This window comes from Neodiprion lecontei, chromosome 7, assembly GCF_021901455.1.
Source record: "Neodiprion lecontei isolate iyNeoLeco1 chromosome 7, iyNeoLeco1.1, whole genome shotgun sequence".
Lineage (NCBI taxonomy): Eukaryota > Metazoa > Arthropoda > Insecta > Hymenoptera > Diprionidae > Neodiprion > Neodiprion lecontei.
This window is the reverse complement of record NC_060266.1, coordinates 20049628-20072806: the sequence shown is the minus strand read 5'-3', so window position 1 is coordinate 20072806 and position 23179 is coordinate 20049628. Positions and strand designations below refer to the sequence as shown.

General features: G+C 38.8%; 1 protein-coding gene across 5 annotated transcripts in view; it reads right to left on the bottom strand.

The window, feature by feature from the left end:
• The window catches only part of LOC107220870 (proto-oncogene tyrosine-protein kinase ROS), a 37970-nt gene extending 20977 nt beyond the window's left edge, over positions 1-16993 (bottom strand). For 3 of the 5 annotated variants that reach the window (XM_046744675.1, XM_015659636.2, XM_046744676.1), the window contains exons 1-2: positions 16103-16992; positions 5104-5163 (exon numbers count right to left, since the gene is read on the bottom strand). In XM_046744675.1, coding sequence (XP_046600631.1) covers positions 5104-5163; positions 16103-16252 — 210 coding nt within the window. In that variant the 5' untranslated portion in view covers positions 16253-16992. Of the gene's footprint in view, positions 1-5103; positions 5164-16102 lie in introns of all 5 variants that reach the window. The other 2 variants (XM_046744673.1, XM_046744674.1) reach the window with 1 other exon arrangement.
• Positions 16994-23179: the final 6186 nt, after the last annotated feature.

The window sequence follows — 23179 nt, the reverse complement described above, 5'->3', positions numbered from 1 at the left end:
CAAAATGAAGAAAAATTCATAAAACTTAATTCGTATTGACGTGACAAGTAGTCGTTTCCTGGGCAGTGCAATTCTCCGCTATATATACGTATTTATTATATTCGTCGTCTCTGCAGCGTAATTCGCAGATTCTTTTAAACAGTAAATTTTTCTCTTCCACGCAGGATTTGTCACTGTATAAAGTATTTTCGACCTCACAGCGAATAAGTGACGCAGTTTTTAAACGGACTTATTTTCATCACAGCCATGCGGAAAAATACAGTTTTCGATACACGATATTTGAAATTATTCGAATTTTCGAACCAAAATCCCGTGTATAATTATTGGAATTGTAACTCTGCTCAGCGTCATCTGGTGGAAAAAAAAAATCAAACTAATACAACCAGGCTTACAGGTGACCGTTGTCCGTCTTTATTGGCGTATGGATAGTGGAACGGGTATATTATGGCTTATGTTTCGTTAATTTATACGTGACACGAGTAGTCTAAAACCCGGATAATTACGATTTGCCTCCATTAAAATGAAAAACTTGGGTTATACGGTGATAAAATGGCGCCAAAAACCAGCCTCTGACTTAACGAGGACATTTTCCAGTACCCCTATATTTATAGTGCATGCACCCAGTTGATCGGTGTTGATTGATGCGTCGAACGGCGTGTCTCGATCGTCGCAACGTTTATTTACGAATTACGATAGTTGGTAGATGATACCGAATTAGTGCCGAGCGACTAGCCGATAACGATGACGACCCTCAAAAGTTAGACATCCCTCACAGCGAAGTTCTCGAGGGTTGGCGGAACGGTTCGAACGGCCCTCCGTCTCTGCAGCAGCAGTGTAGGTACACTGCCTCCGCGTACTCTCGCTAATTCCTCACTTCCTCATTAAATCCTCGACACACATTACGCCCCCTTCTGTTCCCCTCCATCTCTTACTCTCTCTCTCTCTCTCTCTCTCTCCCCCTCACTTGGTTTATCCGAGCTCTCTTTGCTCTCGTTCGCGGCTTCATTCACTCACACTCCGAACCTGCACCGTCTGTGCGTTCTGGGCATATGTGGTGTGAGTCCATCATGGCGGTAGGTAAATCTACGGCGTTAATCTCTACTTATCCGCAGATCGGCCCACGTGTACCCTAAATAGTAAATACACCCACGATGGTTTCGACTCGATTATGCATGGACGCATAGGTATCTGTGGATACTCATTGATGGCTTGGTCATATGAACTTTCATCACTGCTGAATTTCACTGGTCAACCAATTATTATGGGTACCATTTTCAAGTCATCGTATAACGTCGATCGAGTCCACGTGAAATCAGTTGCAAGTCAAAGCGTTTATGGAGTCACGTTCAAGTCTTCCAAGTCACTGATAGTGTTCGATTTGGAAGTCAGGTGCACTTTACTGTACAGATTACTCAACACCATTTTATTGTTACTATGTACAGTGATTGGAGTCCACGTGGAGTCATGGTTAACGTCGTGTTCTGTGTGGATTCACTTTGAAGTCTTCCAAGACACTGATAGTATTCAGCTTTGAAGTCAGGTATAATGATTGAGATGAACCTTAAAGTCTTCCAAGACATCGATAGATCGATAGTGTTCGATTTGGAAGTCAGGTGCACTTTACCGTACAGATTACTCAGCACCATTTTATTGTTACGATGTAAAGTGATTGGAGTCCACGTGGAGTTATGGTTAACGTCGTATGATGTATGGATTCACCTTTAAGTCTTATAAAACACTTTGAATTCGTATTCAGCTTTGAAGTCAGGTACAATGATCATCGTGTCGAATCTTGAAATCCTTTCAAAATATTGATAGCATTCAGCTTCGAGATCGTATATAATGATTGTTGTAATGAAGTGGTAACAGTTTTAACGCTACAGACAATAAATTTTATGAAACAGAAGAGAAGGAGGAGAGTAAAAGGAGGAAGAAGAATCTCCGTGATTAATTATATATCACTGCAGTTTTATGCTGCACGGTCTTTGAAAGATTTCAGTTTGTTGTTTACTAATATTATATGATGGATCGGTAATCAAAACTGAGTAAATTGATTGTTGAAAGTATAGCAACGCTTTGATTCTCTAACATCAGTTACCTACTTCTGCGCTCCGCGAACGAGTGGAAATTAATTTTCGCGGATATTAAGCGAATTTAATCAGAATTTAGACCCTTGTGAATTTTCCTTTCTATGTGAAATCCGAATCAGTATGTATACTTCTTGACACCGATTTTCATGCTCTATAAGAATTGTTAACTGTACTGTAGACTTATAGAAAATGGTTGGTAATTCTGTTGGAGATTAGACTGAAAAAAATAAAAAATGAAAAGAAAAGAAAAACGCACCAACAAATAGAATAAAAGATGAATAATATGAAACAAGATATATTAATTTATGACGATAAATATATGTCGGATAATTAAAGCACGTAGTGTAAAATATACCGAAAGAGATATCCGCAAGACAGTTTAGATAACAAAAATACTACATATTCAAATTAGAGTACGATTTATCATCGAAAGTAGGGATCAAGAAATTTTGTCGCTATACATGAATTTCTTAAATTAACTTCAACTAGTAATAAATATTGTTCGTTTATTATACATTTACCACGGTCAAGATTATTCGAGAAATATTATCTGTCCGTAAAAATATCACATGTCTTAAAATAACTAATGTCCCTGGAGCAAATGTTCGGTACAATCAAGTAGTGAAAAATTGATTTCGGTGAACCCTAAAAAGGCCACCGTGATTATTCATAAGAGAATATACCGTCACTAATTGCGTCAAAAGGTGAGATAGCGAGAGAAAAGTAAGCCAACCGCAAATGAAAAGAGAAAGATAAAAGAGAAATTGTTCGTTTAATGTTGTAAGATACAAAGTTTAGTTCATTGCAATGAAATGGTGGTTTTTTCATTATCGTTATACGTTTTTTTCATGCAAACACCTTGTATTTTACAAAAATACCGTACGTGATGTCGGGAAATGGAAGTGATTTTAGGATTCGGCAGACTCGAAAACATAATATTTACCAAAAAACGTCCCGTGCAGCTGAAATTAAATATTTTTCTTTTTGTTTTTGCAGACCGTGTAATCCAAGTTGCGTCTCTTGAGGGTGGTCCGCTATCGCGGTGCAGAGTGAACCAGGCACGTATACAAACCTCTGGACGAGTGCTCTCCGGTGTACGGGTAAGAAACCCTTGAGCCACTTGAAGTCTTAGCTACCAATTTCGACTCTGTTTCCACATAATTTATACACACTGCTCAAGGATCGCAACCACTTGTGAAACGAAAGGAAAAAGCACCCACCGTGACATGGTGTAACCGTAAGCTTCCATCAGGCACAGTTCAACAGTCTCCTGGTATTATTCTCTCCCATTTACGAGCGCAGCTACCGCATACATGCTTTTCAAAAGTACAACAGTGCTGGATTCTCCGTCCGCCTCGTGGAGTTCCAGCGTTCCTGAAGCCCAAGGAGCGTGTAATGACCCTCGGGAATTCCATGTTAATTTAGAAAAAATGCGTTGCGGCTATGGCGTTGCGCTTCAACTGCGGAATTCGCAGAGGGTTGTAGCAAAACGGCACAGTCACGTGGCCGGACTTCCTTGACTAACGTATAACGACACACTTGATTCGCATTCGCGCGTCACGTTCGAGTGTTGTTCTACAAACACATCGCGTGCCCCTGGACACAATGAATCCGGCACTCAATTTTCCTGATTTACTTATTGCCGATGGCTCGTAAGTGATTCGACCACGCTAGGCACACCGTGTCTGCATCCCGTACCTCCTCATCCTCCTCCTCCTCCTCCTCCTCCTCCTCCTCCTCTTCCTCCTCTTCCTCGTCGTTATTGTCGTTGTCGTGGAGATACGGACTGCTGACTACGTATCCGGCTTTTCAAACTTTTTCCTCCTCATCTAAAGCCGAAATGATTTCCGTTGGGAAACGCCAACGCCTCTAATTGGATTTCTCAGGTTCCTGTACGTACATACTGCAACGTTCGTCAATGCCTTAACCTTCCGGCTATCTTGTTTTCAATACGAAATAAAATGCGAGTTTGATTCTATACGAATTATGTGACGATGACTGGCGATGCAACCGACGTGAGAGATTGGGAGTCATTGTCACACAACCTCGTATTTAATCAAACTCGCACTTTGTTTCGGACCGAAAACAATTAGTTAGACGGAAGGTCTGGGCATTAACGAATATCACTGTACTGTGAGAATGACTCCCAATCTCTGACATCGGCAACAAGAGATTGGGAGTCATTGTCGCGTAATTCATATAGAGTCGAACTCGCATTTTGTTTCGGATCGAAAACAATTAGTTAGCCGGAAGCTTAAGGCACCAATGAATACAACTGTACCGAAGATTGCGTCGTGGATTTGTTCCAATCTGATCTAGTGATGATAAAATTGGAGGTCAAGTTTTACGAAACGTTCGACAAAACTGAGGTTCTTATTTTCCACACATCGGCTTTCACCGGTGTCTCGTTTCCACAATTTAAGCCTGTATCGCCATCCCGAAGTCGCACGTCAATTTGGCAACATCCGTTAATGAGGCCGAGACCGTCTGCTTTGCCGGCTGCACTTGTATTGCACGCGTTCCAATTTAAAACGTGGAGCACCCAGCAGCCCTACGTAGTTAATACTGGATGTTCATCCACTGGGTTCACAACGATCCTTGATTCATTCATGCATTCGTTCATTCGTTACATTTTGTTCCACACACGGCAAGCAGCGAGCCCTTGTTACACTACCGCGCTCGTATTTGTTGTTGCCCTGCCATGTTTCACTCGCGGCCCTCGTATATTCATCTTCGTGTCGAAGGGTGTAGGGATCTCCTCCGTCCATCCTGAACCGGAAGTTCAAACTTTATTGTTCCCCGCTGTGGTCAGAACAACGAAAAGGAAACGGACACCCAGTCTCGCCCTCCCTCACTGTCTCCGGTTCCAATTTTACAGCTCGTGCAATAATTTGACTCGCGTTTATTCGGACCAGTTTTTGCGTCGAATAAATGACTAAGAATTCATCTGGAGGAAAAAACGAAGGGAACGAACCAAAGGTGACGTTAACGGCGCAGGCGCGAATCGACTTACCTTATCCAATCTGCAATTGGCACCACATCCGACTTCGGAGTTGACCTCGTCAGTTCGACTCTGAAACCCCAAAAACATGAAAACTGATTAACACTTGTATATACTTGGTGTGATTTGCATCAAATTTGAAAAAAGTCATCGATGCATATGGATTCGTTTGTCAGGATACCGTTGATCGTTCGTTGAGTCTGGATATCGATGATTTGGAAAATTACCGGTTCCCAGGAACCTGATATTTAAATTTCGCCCGTTGTAAACTGGAATTCTCATGCTGAAACGGGGCTGCTGCCGCACGCATCGCTTGCCACCCTTACATCGTGAGTGTAGAAGCAAATAAACCCATTACAGAGTCGCGCAATGCATATTCAACGTGCGTGTAGGACGCACTCAAGCACACGGCTGCATTATACCTAAACGTAATCCGTGTAAACGTGTAACAAGAAATACCCGAATAATTACCATACCTGGGTTACGGATCAAAAATTGACTGGGGGAATTTCGAGCTGGGTGTTGCAGTTGTACAATTTTCATTCCATTACACACTTCACGCAACTATTCCGAGGGCGTGTAACCTGCAGCCCTCGTTATACTTGCAAAGCCGGAAGTACACCTGTGTCCGGAAGCTCACGGACAATGAGTTTAACTGCACAGGTCGCACAGGTGGACTGTAGAAATTAGATTTACCGGTAAAAATTCCTGTAGTTTCCACGTGACAAATCCTCATTTCATTTCGGTTCAATGACGTCTGATTAACAATGTTTTTCAATAATGCTCGGATACTTGCGTGATACAATGTGGTGGGAATTTTTACAAGTATCGTTGAGATTTTGGAATAGTAGGACAATATTTTACCGAATCTTTTTTGTTTCCAAGAAAGTTGACTCAAAAATTTTACATCAATTTACTCGAAAAATTTGGCCGTTAAGAAACAAATTATTTACATCGCGATCTACCTTGTCAATATTGTATATGTATACGTATGCGTACCTACCATTTACCGACTCTCTATACAGCTTTTTACTCGATGATTTATTGCACGAATGGACGCAGCTACCGGGGGGGTTAGAATTGAACCGGATACAACAGTTTACCGTTCTTTTAACCACCGCCAAGCGATTCAATTTAGGTTTTCAATGCTCCGCAAGCTTCGTAGTTCCCCTCTGACGTATAATAGAAGCTGTGAAAATATGTACGTCATACAGCTTTCGTGATTTTTCAGCATGAAGAATAAAATGCTCTCACCTCGTGTATTGTTTTACTTTCCGAGGGTATATATATATGATACTCGAAATATTTTTTAAAAGTTTTGATTCTAATGAATTCACGTCATGATTTCCAATGGTATCACTTTGCGTTACACGACTTCGAGTGACTATAAAGTATAAACCATGGATTCAATGATTTTAAACAGACTTTGAATGATTTCAAATGACTTCAAAAGATTTCGACTGCCTTGTAAATACTTGAAGCTTGAAAATACTTCATAAGTATCTCACACGATCACTTATCATTAATTACCACAATGTGCCAATTTGAAATATTCCAAATGAAGTCAGGTGGCTGATTACATGAATTCAAATCACAATGTCTATCGCGAATTAAAATGTATTCACCTGAGTTTGAAAAATTTCACATGAATCAGACCTGACTCATTCTCAATCGACCAGAAACTATATTTTATCACAGACCTTTCTAAACTTAAGATTCAACCACCAGTCCGATAATACGTTACGGGATTAAATTCGGGTGCATCATTTCCACAAGGTACCATAGCACCTGATTGCGGAACCTTCGAGTCATTATTACCGTACACAAACCCTAAGCTTCCTGTCTCAGAAAGAGAAGAAGAAAAAAAATAAAAAAACAAACACGGTAAAATATAACATCCACCTGCGTTTTCGATCAGACCGTAACGTCAGAGAATATATAAGACACGGCGGAGGAAATTGGAAAGGCTTCTCATGATGTTAAAGCAGAAAAAACTAACGACCATTCAGCGAAATACATTCGGGTACCTATTGCGGGAATTTATATGTAACGGGTTAAACATTGTGATCGCACGTGTATTTTTCTCCGTGGTATATTACGTGACACTGACACAACACACGCGACTATCGTGATCCCCTAATCGCGCCCACCTGATCTGCACCCGCCTAGTTCCACCCCAACTAAACGACTCGCCGCAGTCTTCGTCTTGGTCACGGTTGGCCGCGTCGACCAACTGTTGCACCCTTCCGGAAGCAGGTATAGACGACTTGGACGTTGAACGTGAAGGTGCACGGACTCGGAATTCTTCCGTACCCTGCGAAGGATTCGAGCCAATTTCACCCGAGGACTTACAACGGTGAAATTGGCGCTTCCTGCTGTCCTGATTTTCAACGGCTTTTCTGTCGCCGAGCAGTTGCGTGGACTATAATTTAAAACCCCTGCCTTCTTCTGATACGTCATTTTTTGATTTGTCTAACATTTTTTTTTGGATTCACCGATGGTTCGAGAGCGGAAAAGTCACTTATCGTATACTGTACAAATTTAACCTACGACTAACCAGAGCTTACAATAGTTGAAGAAGTGTCGAGATGTTAGTTTCTCACTCCATTGGAAGCTTGAAATATTTAGGCACTGTGGAGAAGAATATGAAAAGCGAGGGACGGGGAGAAAAAGTAGTCGGTGTTCCATCCGAGTGAATTTAGGAGGTGGGATTGGTGGGTGCAAGGTGTAGGTATACACCGATGGGCAATCAACACCGTGCGACTCTGAAAACGAGGAGAAACGCGGCGCGGATAAAACCCGACACCGTTCACCTCAAACTCGAAACTTCGCCTCACCGTTCGCCAACACGTTTCGTAGTGTTGGTAGAACACACTCTTCCAGAGGGACCATGGCTCCCGTTTGGTTGGACGGCCGACCAGTTCCCGGTTGGAACTACTCGACCGAGGTCAAATTTCTAAAGAATTCTCGGTAATGAGAAGGGGAGGGACATCGTTGGATAGCCGTGACCAAATCAATCTGGCTGGATGGATGTATAACGGATCGATTTGAAAGATGAAACCGTTTCGGGGTTCCCCAACTTGGGGATGAATTTTACGCCGGTCGTCAGCGTTGGTGCTCCATTAAAGTGACTTGTTTACGTAACCACTAATTTACTTGCAGTAATCGAACGTTGTAATAGTCGAACTCTTCGTGCTTTTAAGCCATGGAGTTCATTCTCGGTTTATAAAAGTGGCGTACATAGACTTGGATTAGATTGAGTACACGTGATTACAAACATTTCAAGGATTACCAGAAGACTACAGAGATTGAAAAAAGATTACACGGGTTACAATGAGATTACATGAATTACAAAGAATTCAGAGTTAGGTCGTAGGTTACGAGAAGATTGGACGGATTGCAAAGAGATTACAATGATTATCGAGAGATTACAAGAATTACAAAGATTACAGAGACGGCAAGGATTATAAAGATTACCAAAATACTGCAAAGATTACAAAAGGATTACACTGATTGCATACAGATTAGAATGATTATCAAGAGATTACAAGAATCACAAAGATTACAGAGACGGCAAGGATTATAAAGATTACCAAAATACTGCAAAGATTACAAAAGGATTACACTGATTGCATAGAGATTACAATAATTACAAAGGTTACAGAAACGGCAAAGGTTAGGATTAAAATTACGAACTACCCAAAGATTGCAAAAAGATTACACTGATTGCAAAGAGATTACAAGGATTACAAAACGATTGCAGCCGATTACAAATATTACAAGAATTTCAAGAATTATGAAGACATCACGACGAATACAAAAAGAATGCAAAGATCACAAACGATTACAAGAAATTACAGCGATTACATGACCTACGTACACCAGATTACAAAAGTGATTAATTCCTTGTTTTAAACATCTATTTAAACTCCGAGCTTACATTGAAGGTAGATACAAGGTATAATCATCTCTGTAGTTCATTGTATCACGAGCTTTTTAATCGGATCTTGTTCGGTGAATGATCAATACAGTTAATTTCTGTAAAACCATCGTTATAGATTTCCTTTGATAATTGCTGCAATTGAGAAATGATCTGTAACAAGGTTCGAACTTCTCCTTACTGTCATCCGGTCAGGCACGTTTCATTCGGAAAGAGTTACATCGGTTTACGAGAGTTTCACGTACCATAAACATGAGTTTCAATATTGACGAATCGTAACCGCGTATTCCAAGTAAGCAATAACGAATTGTTGTAGAATTCCCTGAAGTCGATGGTCGAATTGATGAATAACGATTCGAGGCGTCAGGACCACCGGGAATTTGACTCTTCTCTCTCTCTCTCTCTCTCCCCTTTTTTTCCTTTATGGAACTTCGCGTCCTCTCCTCCAGTTCGATCCAACACACGTGGTCCCGGCCATGCGTGTGTATATGAATAATTATTGTGTGGATACCGGAGAGGCCTTAATTGGCATTACGTCATACGAACGAACGAACAAACGAACTGACCGCGGGCTGCTTTATGAGCAAACCGTTGCTGCACCCAACTATGTACGGTACGTTCCCAGGATTTGTTTACTACGTACGGCTTAAATTATAAATTGGAGAAGCAAGCGAACCGATGTTCAGTTTGTTTGGCTTCAAGTGCGCAGGCTTCCCAAAAAAACTGACCAACTGGGTCAATTCCTCGCCTTCGCACGTCTCGTATATATATATATATATATATATATATACCTTTATTAACCAAACGTTGAAAAGGAAAAAAAGAAATCAAAAAACAAAAACATTTTCACGACTATCGTTTGCTTCGTTATCTATAATACGTCACGATTTCGAAACTTTTTACTGGCGAATTATTAAACCGAATTTCATCTCTTATCACTTTTGTTAATTTGAAGACTGGTTAGTATGGAAATCAACATTTTTTTTATTGATTTTATTACTGGTATAGATAAGCCCACGTTTAGTATTCGTAAAATTAAAATATTCAGGAAAAGGTGGTTTGTGTATGATTTTTTACAAACTGTTGTCTAAAACGACATATTTTGTACAACCAGAAATAATATTAAACAGTCGAGAGTACGATTAAAAAAAAAAATGCGTTATCGTAGAGAACATAATATATGGAGCGTGTAGTGTAAGGATAGAGTTTATATAAATGATATCTACTTAATATTGTAACAAACATAATTCCGGCAAAACATTACGTTTTAACTTTTTCTCGTTGTCTCTTTTATTCGGTTTGTTTCTCCTCGCCTTTGACCTCATATAAAAATTTGATAATAGAATACCGCAGACTTCTGCTTATAAAGATATAACGACTTTATATCACAAGCGTTTAACGCGACATCTTTTCCCTAGACCGCGAATATTAATACAATTATCGCAATTTGTCTTAATATCTCAAGAATTTATTATCTCGATAAGTAACGCGCAGGCCTTTCGTATTATACACTAAACATCATTTATCTCGCGTTTATAATTATTACAAGTCTCGCGCGAATATTGATCTATCACGCGATACGTGTATGGATAATTAGAATATTTTTATAAAAAAATTCAAACCAACTATCCGTATGTAGGTATACATCTCGTTTTTTCGTAATTCTAACAATATTCAAACAGTTTTTTTTTTAACGATACCTGTTTTACTGAATTTTTCTATAGTTACTGTCACAAATGAAATTTTTCTCAGTGTACGTAATTTTATTCTTCAAACGACGCGAATTATCACGCGTACACACACATACACACCTGTACATGTCATATGTTTTTTACACACCGTTTCAGGCAACAGGATATGAGGCCCAGCCGGAAGTCCATTGTGCCCAGTGTGTCCAGAGGAGCTTATATACGCGCGTGTATTTGAAATTGCTTTGATTTTTTTCTTTTATCGTGTTTGTTTTTTTAAACCATGTTTTTTAAAATTAATTTTTAACAGAACAGTTTAAGTGAGTAGTAATTAGAAAACAGAAAAAAGGAAAAAGTGTATTAGTATTTTTATTATCGCGAGAAAACGGAGGCTGGGAACAAATAAATCGTTTTCGTCGATGTTATTTTTGATACGCGATTCGTGAAATTAATATTTAAACAAGTCGACCGTTTTGATGACAATTTTGCTCAAAAATCAAGTAAGATATTATTCGACAAGGGTGGATTTTTCAAATTTTTACGATTTCGAAAATTTACTATTGTAACTTCTTGTTACACGATTGGAAGAAATGATAGTTAGTCCAATTTTTCGTATGCGGAATATAAACGCGTGCTGATTTCTTCGAGTCGAATAACATTTGTTTCTCAGCCTAACGAATATCAGAAAGCAGAAAAAAAAAAAAAAACTGTCATTACGCTGAATTTCTTTTTGGTATTTATAATTTTCCTAAATTCGGGAGACAAAAAAAAATATTGATAAACAAGATTTATTTGTAATCTTCATAACGTGCTCCACGTCCTTTACTTTTTCGTATTTTGGGACAGGATTGGAATTCCGAATTTGAGAAATTTCGAAAACGTTAAATTCCGAATTTTTCGGTGGCGAAACTTGATGTAAAGAAATGAAACTTTTACGAAACATGAAAATTCCGAGAGGACAAAACGCCAAAAAGGCGTAACTGCGACATGTAAAAATTCCGAAACAGCAAAAGTGAGAAAATTAAAAAATCCGAAACATCGAAATTCCGAATGATCCAAGATTTTCATTTGTGCAAATATTTGGCTCGATGAAATTTCACCAATTTGATCTTTCGTTGTTTTAGGTATTTTCGATATTTTTACATTCTCAATTTTTCCACCCACTCGTCGAGTAAACTCTGACCGTCCGATTACATTTCAACTTTCCGAATTTTACTCCATCGAAACTTTATTTCTCAGAATTTTTCGTCATCGGAACATTTACTTACCGTATCTTTGCTCAATCGTAACTTAAATTTTCGGAATTTTGACCCAACGTGTTTCCGACCATTCGAAACTTTGTTGTTTCTTCAAAGTTTCATTTCTTTCCTTCATGTTTCGCCACAAAATGATGCAGAATTAATTCCTTTCGGAACTTCAACCCCCCCCCCCATATTTTCATATCTTTCAATCGTTCACGGTGATACAAAATTCTGCATTTTGGCCTGTGAATGTCGATGATCGTCGTCATTGAACGCGGGAATGGGTGAAGGATGATCTGTTACGCAACTAGAGCAGGTCACTCAGCGGGCCAACATTGACAAGATAAGAATTTTCCTACTCGTGCTGCGACTGTCAATAGATGTTCCACGTTTTTCTACACATCTCTGAAGTATTCACACACGCACACACATTATACATGCATACATGTACCGCAATACCGTGTAGATGATTTATTCACGCCATTCCCCGTCGATATAACAACGACGTTGCATCGACGAATCGTTTTCAAGTCCCATAAATCACGTACAACTTCGATGAAATGAAAATTACAATTAGAAAAACAAAAAACAAAAAAAAAGAAAAACACTCGGATCACTTACAAACGTACGGGGCTGGGTGTGAATGAATTTAGGCGCCTCAGTTATAAATATAAATATGTTTCTCGTTATCGCGTTATTACATATAATTTATGAAATTTCTTATCTCCGCATGGTGCATTCGTATATAATGTATACCGTAAAAATATACACGAATGCACCGTGCGGAGATAAGGAATTCCATAAATTATAATGTACAACGTGTAATGTAGGTACAACATACACACCGCCCTGCATTAAAACCTTTTCATTATCCATTCTGGTTACGATGGTCTTAGATATTTAGGGAATCATTTCAACTGATAACAACCGCGAAGACATGCGTCACGAATGTAGTATATAACTTGACTCTTGAACCCATTTGTATAGTGTAACGGTCACGTTTCTTTTTTTTTCATTCTCTTTTTTTCACTTTCGTCTCCTCTTCTATCTCTAAAAGTTCTTCCGATCTCGGTCAAAATGAATAATAAATTTTTGTATATATTTATATATACTATATAATATTTATATATATATAGCCTTTAATACAGAAACTGCGTAAAACTACATTTTTTTTTTAAACTGCATCAAATCCATAGTTTGTAAGATCTCAACAATAACTTTATGCGATTAAAACTGGTCAACGGAAGTTTCCGGTTTTCTTTTTTTTTCTTCTTTCGAATTACAGCATCACAAGTAGTTTGACCTTTTTTTTTTTTTTATTGTTTTTTCAAGCGATCGAATTCGAGGGTATAAAAATTAGGCTGTACAAAGTCGATCGAATCAGATTCAGATTCGTTCATTTTACATACAAAAACAGTTTTAGCAAATATTCTTCATTAATTGAATGTATGTACACAGTAGTGATAATGAAAGGGGCAGAAAAATTCGCACAACATTAAACGCAAGAGAAAAAATCGATTCGCGTTACTAATTGCGAGGGTGAGAAAGAAGAAGAAGTGTAAAAAAAAACAAAAAAAAAGAACTCGCGATATTTCAAAGCCTACCGATTTTTTTTCAATTAAAAAGAAGAAGAAGAAAGCTTTGAACGAATACTGGAAAAACAAAAAAAAAAAACACCCCCCGTCAAGATTGATTCAATCCCTTTTTTCCACCGTGTACAATGCTTGAAATCACAGACAGATGACAGATTATATATCTCTCGCTCTCTCTCTCTCTCTCTCTCTCTCTCTCTCTCTCTCCTACTCTTCGCAAGGAAGTTTTTCTGATCATTTACTGTTCTCGAGCGAAAGGAAAAAAGAAAAAAAAACAGAAAAAGAAAAAAAAAACAATACAAAAAATTGAGAGAAACGTTTAATCCAAGCCTCTCGTCAATCGACGCGATAATTACAGTCCTTGGACAGAAAACGACAGGCTGAGGATGAGGAGGATTAATTGAGTACGGTTGAAAAAAAAAAAAAAAACATCCCTCCCCCCACATACAACCCATCAAATCCTTTGCTCCTCATCTTTTTTCGTATCTATTATACCAACTCAGCTCCGAGACATTAATCTTTAAAAATACTCGATTTACGGCTGTGAACTGTCATTGATCGCGCGTGTGTGTTTTTTTTTAATTTATTTCTATTCGTTTTTCGTCAAATTAACGCACCGGCTTGGTTTCTCTTTTTGCAAAATTGATTGGTTTGTTGTTTTTTTTTTTTTTGTTTTTATTTCACGTTCGTTTGTCGTTATCCAGCGTTCATTGTTCGACGATACAAATTTCCCTTCTCGTCCTACGTGACGAATATTCAAAGCTTGTTAAATTTCGCGCCATTTTCGCGTCTTCCGTGTGAAAATTCATTCGTACGATCTCTTTGCGATTAGGCTGCGCGGATCTCGAGATGTACGAGGAGCTTAAGCTTAAGGCCACCGTTCCGTGGTCTATGGTTTAACTTAATTAATGAATATATACTACCGTCGTTACATGTCGTAGTCGTTAGTGGGGGGGGGATGGAGAGTGAAGAGCAACTCAATTGATACGTCCTTCGTAGACGGCCATTTTCCTCTCTCCCTCTCTCTCTCTCTCCTTTTCTTTCCACTCGATTTTTTTTTTTTTTTTTATTTTTTTATTTTATTTTTCATCTCTTATATTCGATTCAACGCGTAACTTTATAATGTATTTGAACAGAGAAATTTACGATATTGCTTCGATCCTTCTCTCTATCCGTCTCTCGTGTCATAATTTTTTCTAACAATTAACAAACTGTGACGTAATTTGAAGAAAAGAAAAAAAAAAAAAAAAAAAAAAAGAACCGAACTGCGAAAGAAAAGAATCGAATTTCGTATCGGAGAATAGAGATGAGAGAGAGAGAAAAAAACAAAAAAAAAAAAAAAAGTACCACCAAGAGATAAAATAATTCCTAACATGAGAAAATAATTTGTTTTTGATTAAACACACAATATTATTATATAACGTATCACCGCTTCTAATTGGGAGAAGATTGATGATGATTGCCAACGTGGATCGCAGTGTAATATAAATAACGTACGATATATATATATATATATATGATGAGTTTTTATTTTTTAATTAACACTTTGGAAGAAAAAAATTGTAAACATCGAGCTCGTATCGCGACGTTCGTCGTGTCGAATTTTTTTTTTTTTTTTACCAAAACTTTTTTTACCTTCAATTTTTACCACCGATTCGGCAACGCTTATCGTTGGAAGAAAAAATGTGCTATTTACAGTCGATTTGTGCAAAATTGCAATGAATAACTTTCTTTCTTTTTTTTTTCTTTTTGCTTACGAATTTCGTACAACTCTTGGTCTTGTATTCACACATATGTATGTATGTATGTATGTATGTATGTATAAGTCGTACAGTTTTGAAAAATTTGCCGCTGTAACGTTAATTAAAATTTAATCGCCGAAATAAAATTAATCTCGAAATAGTATACGTATAAAATATTATTTATAATTATATCGAAAGTATTGAGGTCGTATGATATTACGTTGTTCTTGTTATATTCGATCTGTACCTTTCTGCAAATCAATAATTATTATTCATAATATCTGATTTATTCAACATTGTTTTCCTCGTTTGTAACTTTTACCATTATAATATATGTATACATATTTGCAGTTATTTAATTTTTCACTAATCGTTTCTATCGCATAACCGAAGGTCTTCTTAAATGCAACGTTCGATAAATCGCGACTCGTTTGCGGTGATAAGAAATGCGTTAAATTTTTCCAAACGGTTCACCTTGTGAAATACTTCGATTATCCCACGTATAAGCGAGATGTAACAAAACCTCGTTGTCAATTACTATTTAGAAATTAACGATCCGCTTATAATTAGTAAAAAATCAAAAATAATCAACGGGGAACGTTTTTCTCTGGTTGACTTTTCGTTCCAAAGAATCTGTAAGAGAGGTAGGAAAAAACAGTCGCGGAAAGAGAGGATCGGCTGAAAATCCCGTTCAATAAAGTGAGGCGAACTTGTCGGCGAAGAATCTTCAAGTACAATCGATAAATCTTACGAAGAACCGAGTTGTTTTTTTTTTTTTTTTTTCTCTTGTTTCTATTTCTATACCCACCTGGTTGACGTCGAGATCGCGACACCAGGCGATGCAATCCTGTTCAAAGCTCGTGGGGCTTCCGACGTCGAAGTCCTCCGGAAGGAGTCCCACTAGTCCAGGAATCAGGGCCCAGAGCCTGATCAAAACGCATATCCGCAGCCCTACCATAATATCACCCGCTTTCGTTCACCCCCTGCATAATACGTACACGTGACTAGGCGTTCATGTACATAAGGATGCCTTCAACCTGCAGCTCTCTATATCCTCAGATTCATTTTTCTAGTCCTTTTGTTCCTCGGATCGATTGTGAAAAGCAAAAGAAAAAAAAAAAAAAAAAAAAAAAGAAAGTTGCAGCAGTAGTCGAAATTCGTTCAACTATCACAGAACGACACAGACACAAACACAGGTCAAAGAACACTAAATTTTCCAAATTCGTGCGTCGTCCAACATTTTTTATCTACTTGTCCGTATCCAACGTCTTCGCAAGGTTGCGATTCTTCTTCGGGTAACGCGCACGACGAGACACTTGACTTTTGGTAGTGCGATTTGAATCCAGGACAATTTCGTTCCTCTTCGTTGGTTCCTCTTCGTTCGCGTTTACTCTTCTTCGACAAACAAGCTCGGTTCTTTCAGATCTGGGCAACGTGGGTCAAGGCGATGAACCTTTAATATCTACTCCGACTCGAGCAAGTTGCGGGTGCGCGCACAAGCGAGCAACTGGCTAGTTTGCCTCCGCTCTGGGGGCCTCGAACACCAACGAAAGTCCAAGCAAAGAGTCGTTCGGTGCGCACCCCACTACGGCCGTTGGCTTGCCTTCCAAGTTGGCGTAGCTCACCACTTTGAATGCTCTGGATTCGGCCCTTATTTACTCCACTCCCCTCGACGGTCGTCAACTTGAAACACTCGGGACGAAAGACACGGAAAGAGAGTCATCGTATTTAAAGCGAGACCGAGAGAGAGAGAGAGAGAGAGAGAGAGAGAGATAGAGAAGACACACTCGCATAACGATGAACTATCATCAACTTTGCTCTCCGTCCAATGGAACTGGAAACTTTCATCAACGTAAACAGTGTCTTGTTATACTATAGCTTGAAACGCGATAAACAATTATCCGAGGGTTAATAACAGCTCGATTCAGATTGTAATTAACTCGTTATTCCGCAGTGAAGTTTCATTGGACAAATCAAGGCAGAATCGAATACCTACTCGAACGTGGATAACGGATTGAATTTAAGTTAAACACGACCGTACCCATCGATTCGAGACCGTCTTCAAGTTACTTACCGAAAACTTTTTCTTACCACGATCATCCGACTTTTTGCATGTCAGGCTAAATATTTGCTGGTCACGGTCCAAGAGACCGGTGGTGAACCGTCTTCATTAGCCAGCGTCCTGGAACAATTGCCTGAGAGACACGTAACAGTCCTCCAGAAGTATCATAACGCTCTTTCTCTCTATCATGCGAGCAATGAGCTGAGAAGGACCTGACGATACGCGGCAGATGCTGAAGCACTCGATTTATAATGGCACTTGGTGGTATCGTCGCGACTCTTTATACTCTCGTATAACGCAATGCACATGTACCTACACTCCGCGTTTTATCTACATCGCCCAGGCATCCATACGTGTAATCCGTATGGGCAAATGGACAATGGTCAATTGGCAGGTTGACCCGCTCTTCTCGTAATGCACTTACAATGTCCATTCACCAATTTGTATACTCGGTATGTACCCAAATTGAATCGGACGACCTATGTCCTATTCACCTACTTAAATGTACCAAGACTCTGGAATGAATTTATGCGCTCAATCTGGACACCTCGGCAACTAAACGTCAATCATTTCGGAAACATCGATCGTTTACGCTACGTGTAATTGCAATTATTTATCCTTTTTGTTTGTATCCGTTTGATTCTTGGCTCTAAATCTACCTAAAAATAAATATGTGTCGTTTAACCATCTGGCAATTGGTTTTAATCATCGAGAGATTGACAATTTTTGCCCTGAGTTTATAACATTTACAAAATAAAATCCTCCGTAACTGGGTCTAAACGTGTCACTCACCTTACATCTACGAAGATATCTTCCCACCATTTAACTCGACACCCCGCGAACTCTTTGAAGCGTCTATGATCCACCCCGACATCAGTAGTTTCACCTAACGGTCGCCAAAATGGTCCGCTTTCCATCTTCGCCGAAGAATTCCAAGAATTGGGTCGCAAGCCTATCCAATTCTCAACTCTGAATTAAGATCCGAGTCCATGACCGCATCATCGTGTTCCTCACGAATATTGTTCCCAAGTAGATCCCAGTTTTAAGATTGTAGGTTCAGCCAAGGGGCAGATGGATGAATTTGCGAGTTTGGGTCGCGTGCGCTCTTCTTCTGTATCGTTTACACCGACGTCCCGACTCCTCTCTTCTCTTCGTCGCAAGTCAAGGCATTGTGACCACGTATTAGATGCATCTCGACGCGTGTGTGCGTCTTCTCCGCGTCTGTTCCTCCTCCTCGTATGCGGGTCCGGACCGCATCTTCTCTTGCGGTTGGTTCTTGGTCGGTACGTGAGGTCGTACTTGTGTAAAAAGGCGGGCGGTGCCGACGACTGTCTGACCTTTGCCTTTCGGTCCATTGTGTCGATCACACTTCGTAGGGACAAAACAAACGGAGAAAAGATCGTCAAACAAACCTTTTTCTCCGCGTTTTTTCCCTCCGCGTTCTTCTTCTTCTTCTTTTTTTTTTATTTTCGTCGTCTTGTAATATATTCTCTCGTTCTTCTTTATTATACTCTCCCTGCAGCCGCATCTTCGACAAGGACAAACACGTGACTTTCTGAAATGTTTGCGGGACGAAGAAACGAGGGAAACACACATATATATATACATACATATCCTTCGCCGTCTGATGTTTGCTACGAAATTTTATTATTTACTCTCGATTTTTCGAACCCCTCGGCATGCTGGTTGCCTCAACGAATGGTCAATAATTAGAGAACCTTTCAGACTTCCTTTTCCCCCATAGCCGACACAATTAGGGTATGTAAATACGAAAATCAAATCCCTGCGAGCCGCAGGGTCTGCATTTGAACCAAAGTCGTGATTTGTTAACCGAGAATCTGCAGTTTCGAGGAATTATTTACCATCAATTTTTTGTCTTTCTATTGTTTGTACATACCTTTGTATAAAGTTAGTATAATTTAAACATTGGCGCAAATTTCAAGGCTGTTTTCTAACAGATGAAAGAGCGAACAATAAATTCAATGAATCCGTTGATAATTTATCGTTCCAAATCAATTATACTCGGTTCGGTAATTGACCGTTAAACTAATAGTTTCAGGGTTTACGAGATGTACAGTAAGCTGAAAAATGTGTTGCAAAAAAAAAAATTTCAAAAAGTACGACCGTCAAAGCTGCAGATCTAATGAAATCTGATTTGCAAAAAATGTTTAAACCCTGAACGTGAGTTTTAACGAACATATCGATTTTTTTATTATATACCAACGATCGCGGATAAAATCAACAGGAATGTTTTTTCGGTGATGAAAAATAGTAAAATCTTACGATTTACCTTCGGACGTTGTTAAAAATAAGGTGTCTATATTTGTAATCGAGTGTTTCACAAAAACAATACCGCGTATCACCGATTCTTTTCAAATTAGATTCGAGTTGATTGGCTCGAGTAGCACTTTTCATACTTTCGTTTTCCAACGTTCAGCGTTTCGCACAGATTTTTGGCCTGACTACGTCCCATGCATCCTGAGCAAAGTTTTGGTACATACCAGATTGGTCTCCGTTGGGATTTGCAAACCTTAATTGAGTAGCTCTTTAAGCGGTGTGTAGGTAGGTAGCGACCGATCTCTTTCGATAACTATGCGGGACATATTGAATTGGACGTCGACCATGAACGACCGGAGGAGGTGAAACGAGATCGATGCATTACGTAGGAAACATATAGCGAGCTCAATTCCAATCTCAACGACCGTTACAGTACAGGTTGGTAGCTGGACTTCCTGCGGAAATGGCCAATGTACGAGCTTACTCCTATCCTATCCATCGGCCGCGGAGCCTCAGCCATTCACCAACGGCCAGAGTGCCGCTCCTGTTTGCTATCTGCAACCGACATCGCGACACCCGGATCACGAGCCTCGCCGTACAGATATAACGGAGAATCGTTAATCTCACCGCAGACGGAGATGAGAATGAGAGCGCAGATTTTACTCAAAACTTGAAGGAAAAAGGTGAAAACAAAAAACGATACCTATAAATTTCAACCGTATTTTTAACCGTAAATGTACAGCAGATTTTAGTCTTCGACGGAGTGATTTTCGTTATTCACACTGACAATGAGGGATATTTTTAGTTCCGGTTACCGCTCGGTCCATATAACTGTTTTCATTTTTTACCACAATCGAAAAATATAGTTCGAGGTAGAAAATGAAAATTAGTTTTCTACCTGTTACCGAAAAGTCTACTATCCGTTACTATTCTTTCTCATTACTAGTATCATAAATAAATAAGAAATTGTAAATTTCTAGATTGACCTTAAAAATTGTTCTACCTATGCATAAAGTCCATGTTGGCTAATTTTTACACCAAAAATTATTATATTTCACCAAAAAATCTTACGTGTTCATCTTTTCCCGCAGTTTTTAGTAATATTTATGCTCTTTCGTTCTCTCGACTTCTGTCACGTAATTCAAGAGTCAGAGCATTGTCTCTGCGCCGTTTTGTTCATTGAATTAGATTTCGTACCAAACGTATTCTGACAATAATCAAAAACGTCAACAGTTGATTTTCATCCGCCATGTCGGATCCAAAGCGAAAAGAATAATAATTAAAAACATAATAGTGTGTGTGTGTGTGTGTGTGTGTGTGTGTGTGTGTGTGTATTATATTGGATACTAATTGTCAATAGAAAATGAAGAGAATTGAAATAAAATTCAACACTGAAAAACAAGTATTGTGGAATTTTACGATACGGTAGCCTGCAAAGAAGAAATTCTACGAGTATAGCGTGGATTAACTCGGTTATTAAAACACTGAGATAAAGTGAGAGAGAGAGAGAGAGTGAATACGATGTCTGAAGAGGGTGAAGAGATCTATTAGCGCTATTAGGGATGTGGGAGATAATACGCTGTGCTCCAGGCAAGTCAATCCATCCGTCTGGAGCTGCACGATGCTCATAATATGCGGGGTGCGGGTGCGGATTGCATGACACTCGTCATTTATATACATATATGTACAAAGCGTAGATACATACGTAATATATTGTGTATGCATATGTATACATACATGTATAATAAATGTGAGAGCGTGCAGCGTGTGTGTCTGGCCCAAAGAACCGCGATTGCTGTTTATTAATTCCTCAAAAAATTTTTATCCATTATCCTGATCGTTTTTCCACTAAAATATTCGATCAGATGGATTTGTCTTCTCGATGACAAATTCTATTTCAAGCATTCTCTGTCGAAACGTACGGGAATGAGAATTCGAATTTTTCATTTCACCAAATTTCAACGAAATTTCAAATTCGATAGGAAAAAAGAAAAAAGAAGAAGAAAAAAAACAGAATGAGATGTGACCCCGCGATAAATCTGACGGCATGATTTGTAAAAAAAAAAAACTTCATACATTGATTTTTATAAGAAGTTAGAAAAATAAAAAAAAATAAATAAATAAAAAATGTCCAAACTCTCGAAATCGCGAAGTTTGATCTTTAAATCAAAAAATCGTATCGCAATTGATGAGTTCAAAGATTATAAGAAAACAAAGAAAACAACTCATATGGTCAATCTTTCAGGAAGCTGTGATTTTCGATAAAAAAAATTTGTTTTTTTTTAAATTCATATATCAAGAGCACACGAACGAAAAAAAAATTGAAAAAAATCGCGACAATTTCTCACAACAGCTGTAATCACCCGTAAAAATTTTGATGGAATTAAAAATTCGAATTGTTATTTATAGGAAATACAAATTTATCTATTGAATGATAACAAATACCTATTACAGAGTAAAGAAATGATATTCAAAACGACTGAGGGATTTTTTTCCAAGCTTAGAATGGGAGGTTTTGATCTTTGTATAATTTACTTTATTCAATTGTCTTATGGGCAATCATCGTGTCCTGTTTTGACGTGCTTCCATCAGAATTCTCCTGTGTTTCACTGTGAAATTTCCCATGTCCTTGCAATAAGTAGGTACTTTAGTAAATTCTGAATTCTTAATGTTTACGGAAAAAGGAGACAAGCCAATTCACTCCCCCCTTTTATACACCAATTCCGTCAATTGGCCGCAATACACGAATCAGCACCTGATGGACGCAGGTGGATCTAATTCGTATAAATTAGAGTCGCGAGTAATTGCGCTGTTATAGAAACGGTCGTTTATCGTCGGTTTGATGAGCAGCTAGACGTTACATAAAACGGTTTAATTTAAGAGTATAGCTCTGGCGCGTGGTCAGATGTTGGGAATAATCGTCATGCAACGTACCAGTGATACTTATATTATGGTCCCAGTCCCCCATTATCTTGACGAATAAAACTAGTAAAATACGCGTCGTAAATGTGTTTACTAACTTTTCAGACTCTCAATTTACTTACACCAAATTTCATTCGGTGTTTATTCCTCGGATTAAAGTGAAATAATAGTACTCTGTAAGTTGCGAGCAAACGACGTTATGCCGCATCATTGATGCTTTAAGTCGAAAAAACGTCTATCGGTTTTTGTCAGATCGAAATTAACTCTATTAAAAGATCACGATCGTTGTAGCAAAGACGAATCATCCGACTCACGGAGAAAATATGCATATTTAACTATGGCCATATCGTGACTATGTACTGCAGTGTGTCATCGTGATCATTAATCACGGACTGATCTTCGAATGATTCGAGTTATTTTTTTCTTCGATATTGCAAAATTGCTCGTGCCGACTGTGTCAAAGTCCTTCCAGATTCTAACTGCGCAGCTCGTGAGAGAAATGCATCAAATCAGTACTGCGATCGTGTGATTAAAAAATGCTACTTCAGCATTATTGAGGTTTCTAAACGAAGCGAGATGCTCAAGTAATTCTTCTTTCAACGCGGAAAAAAAAAAATACTTTTA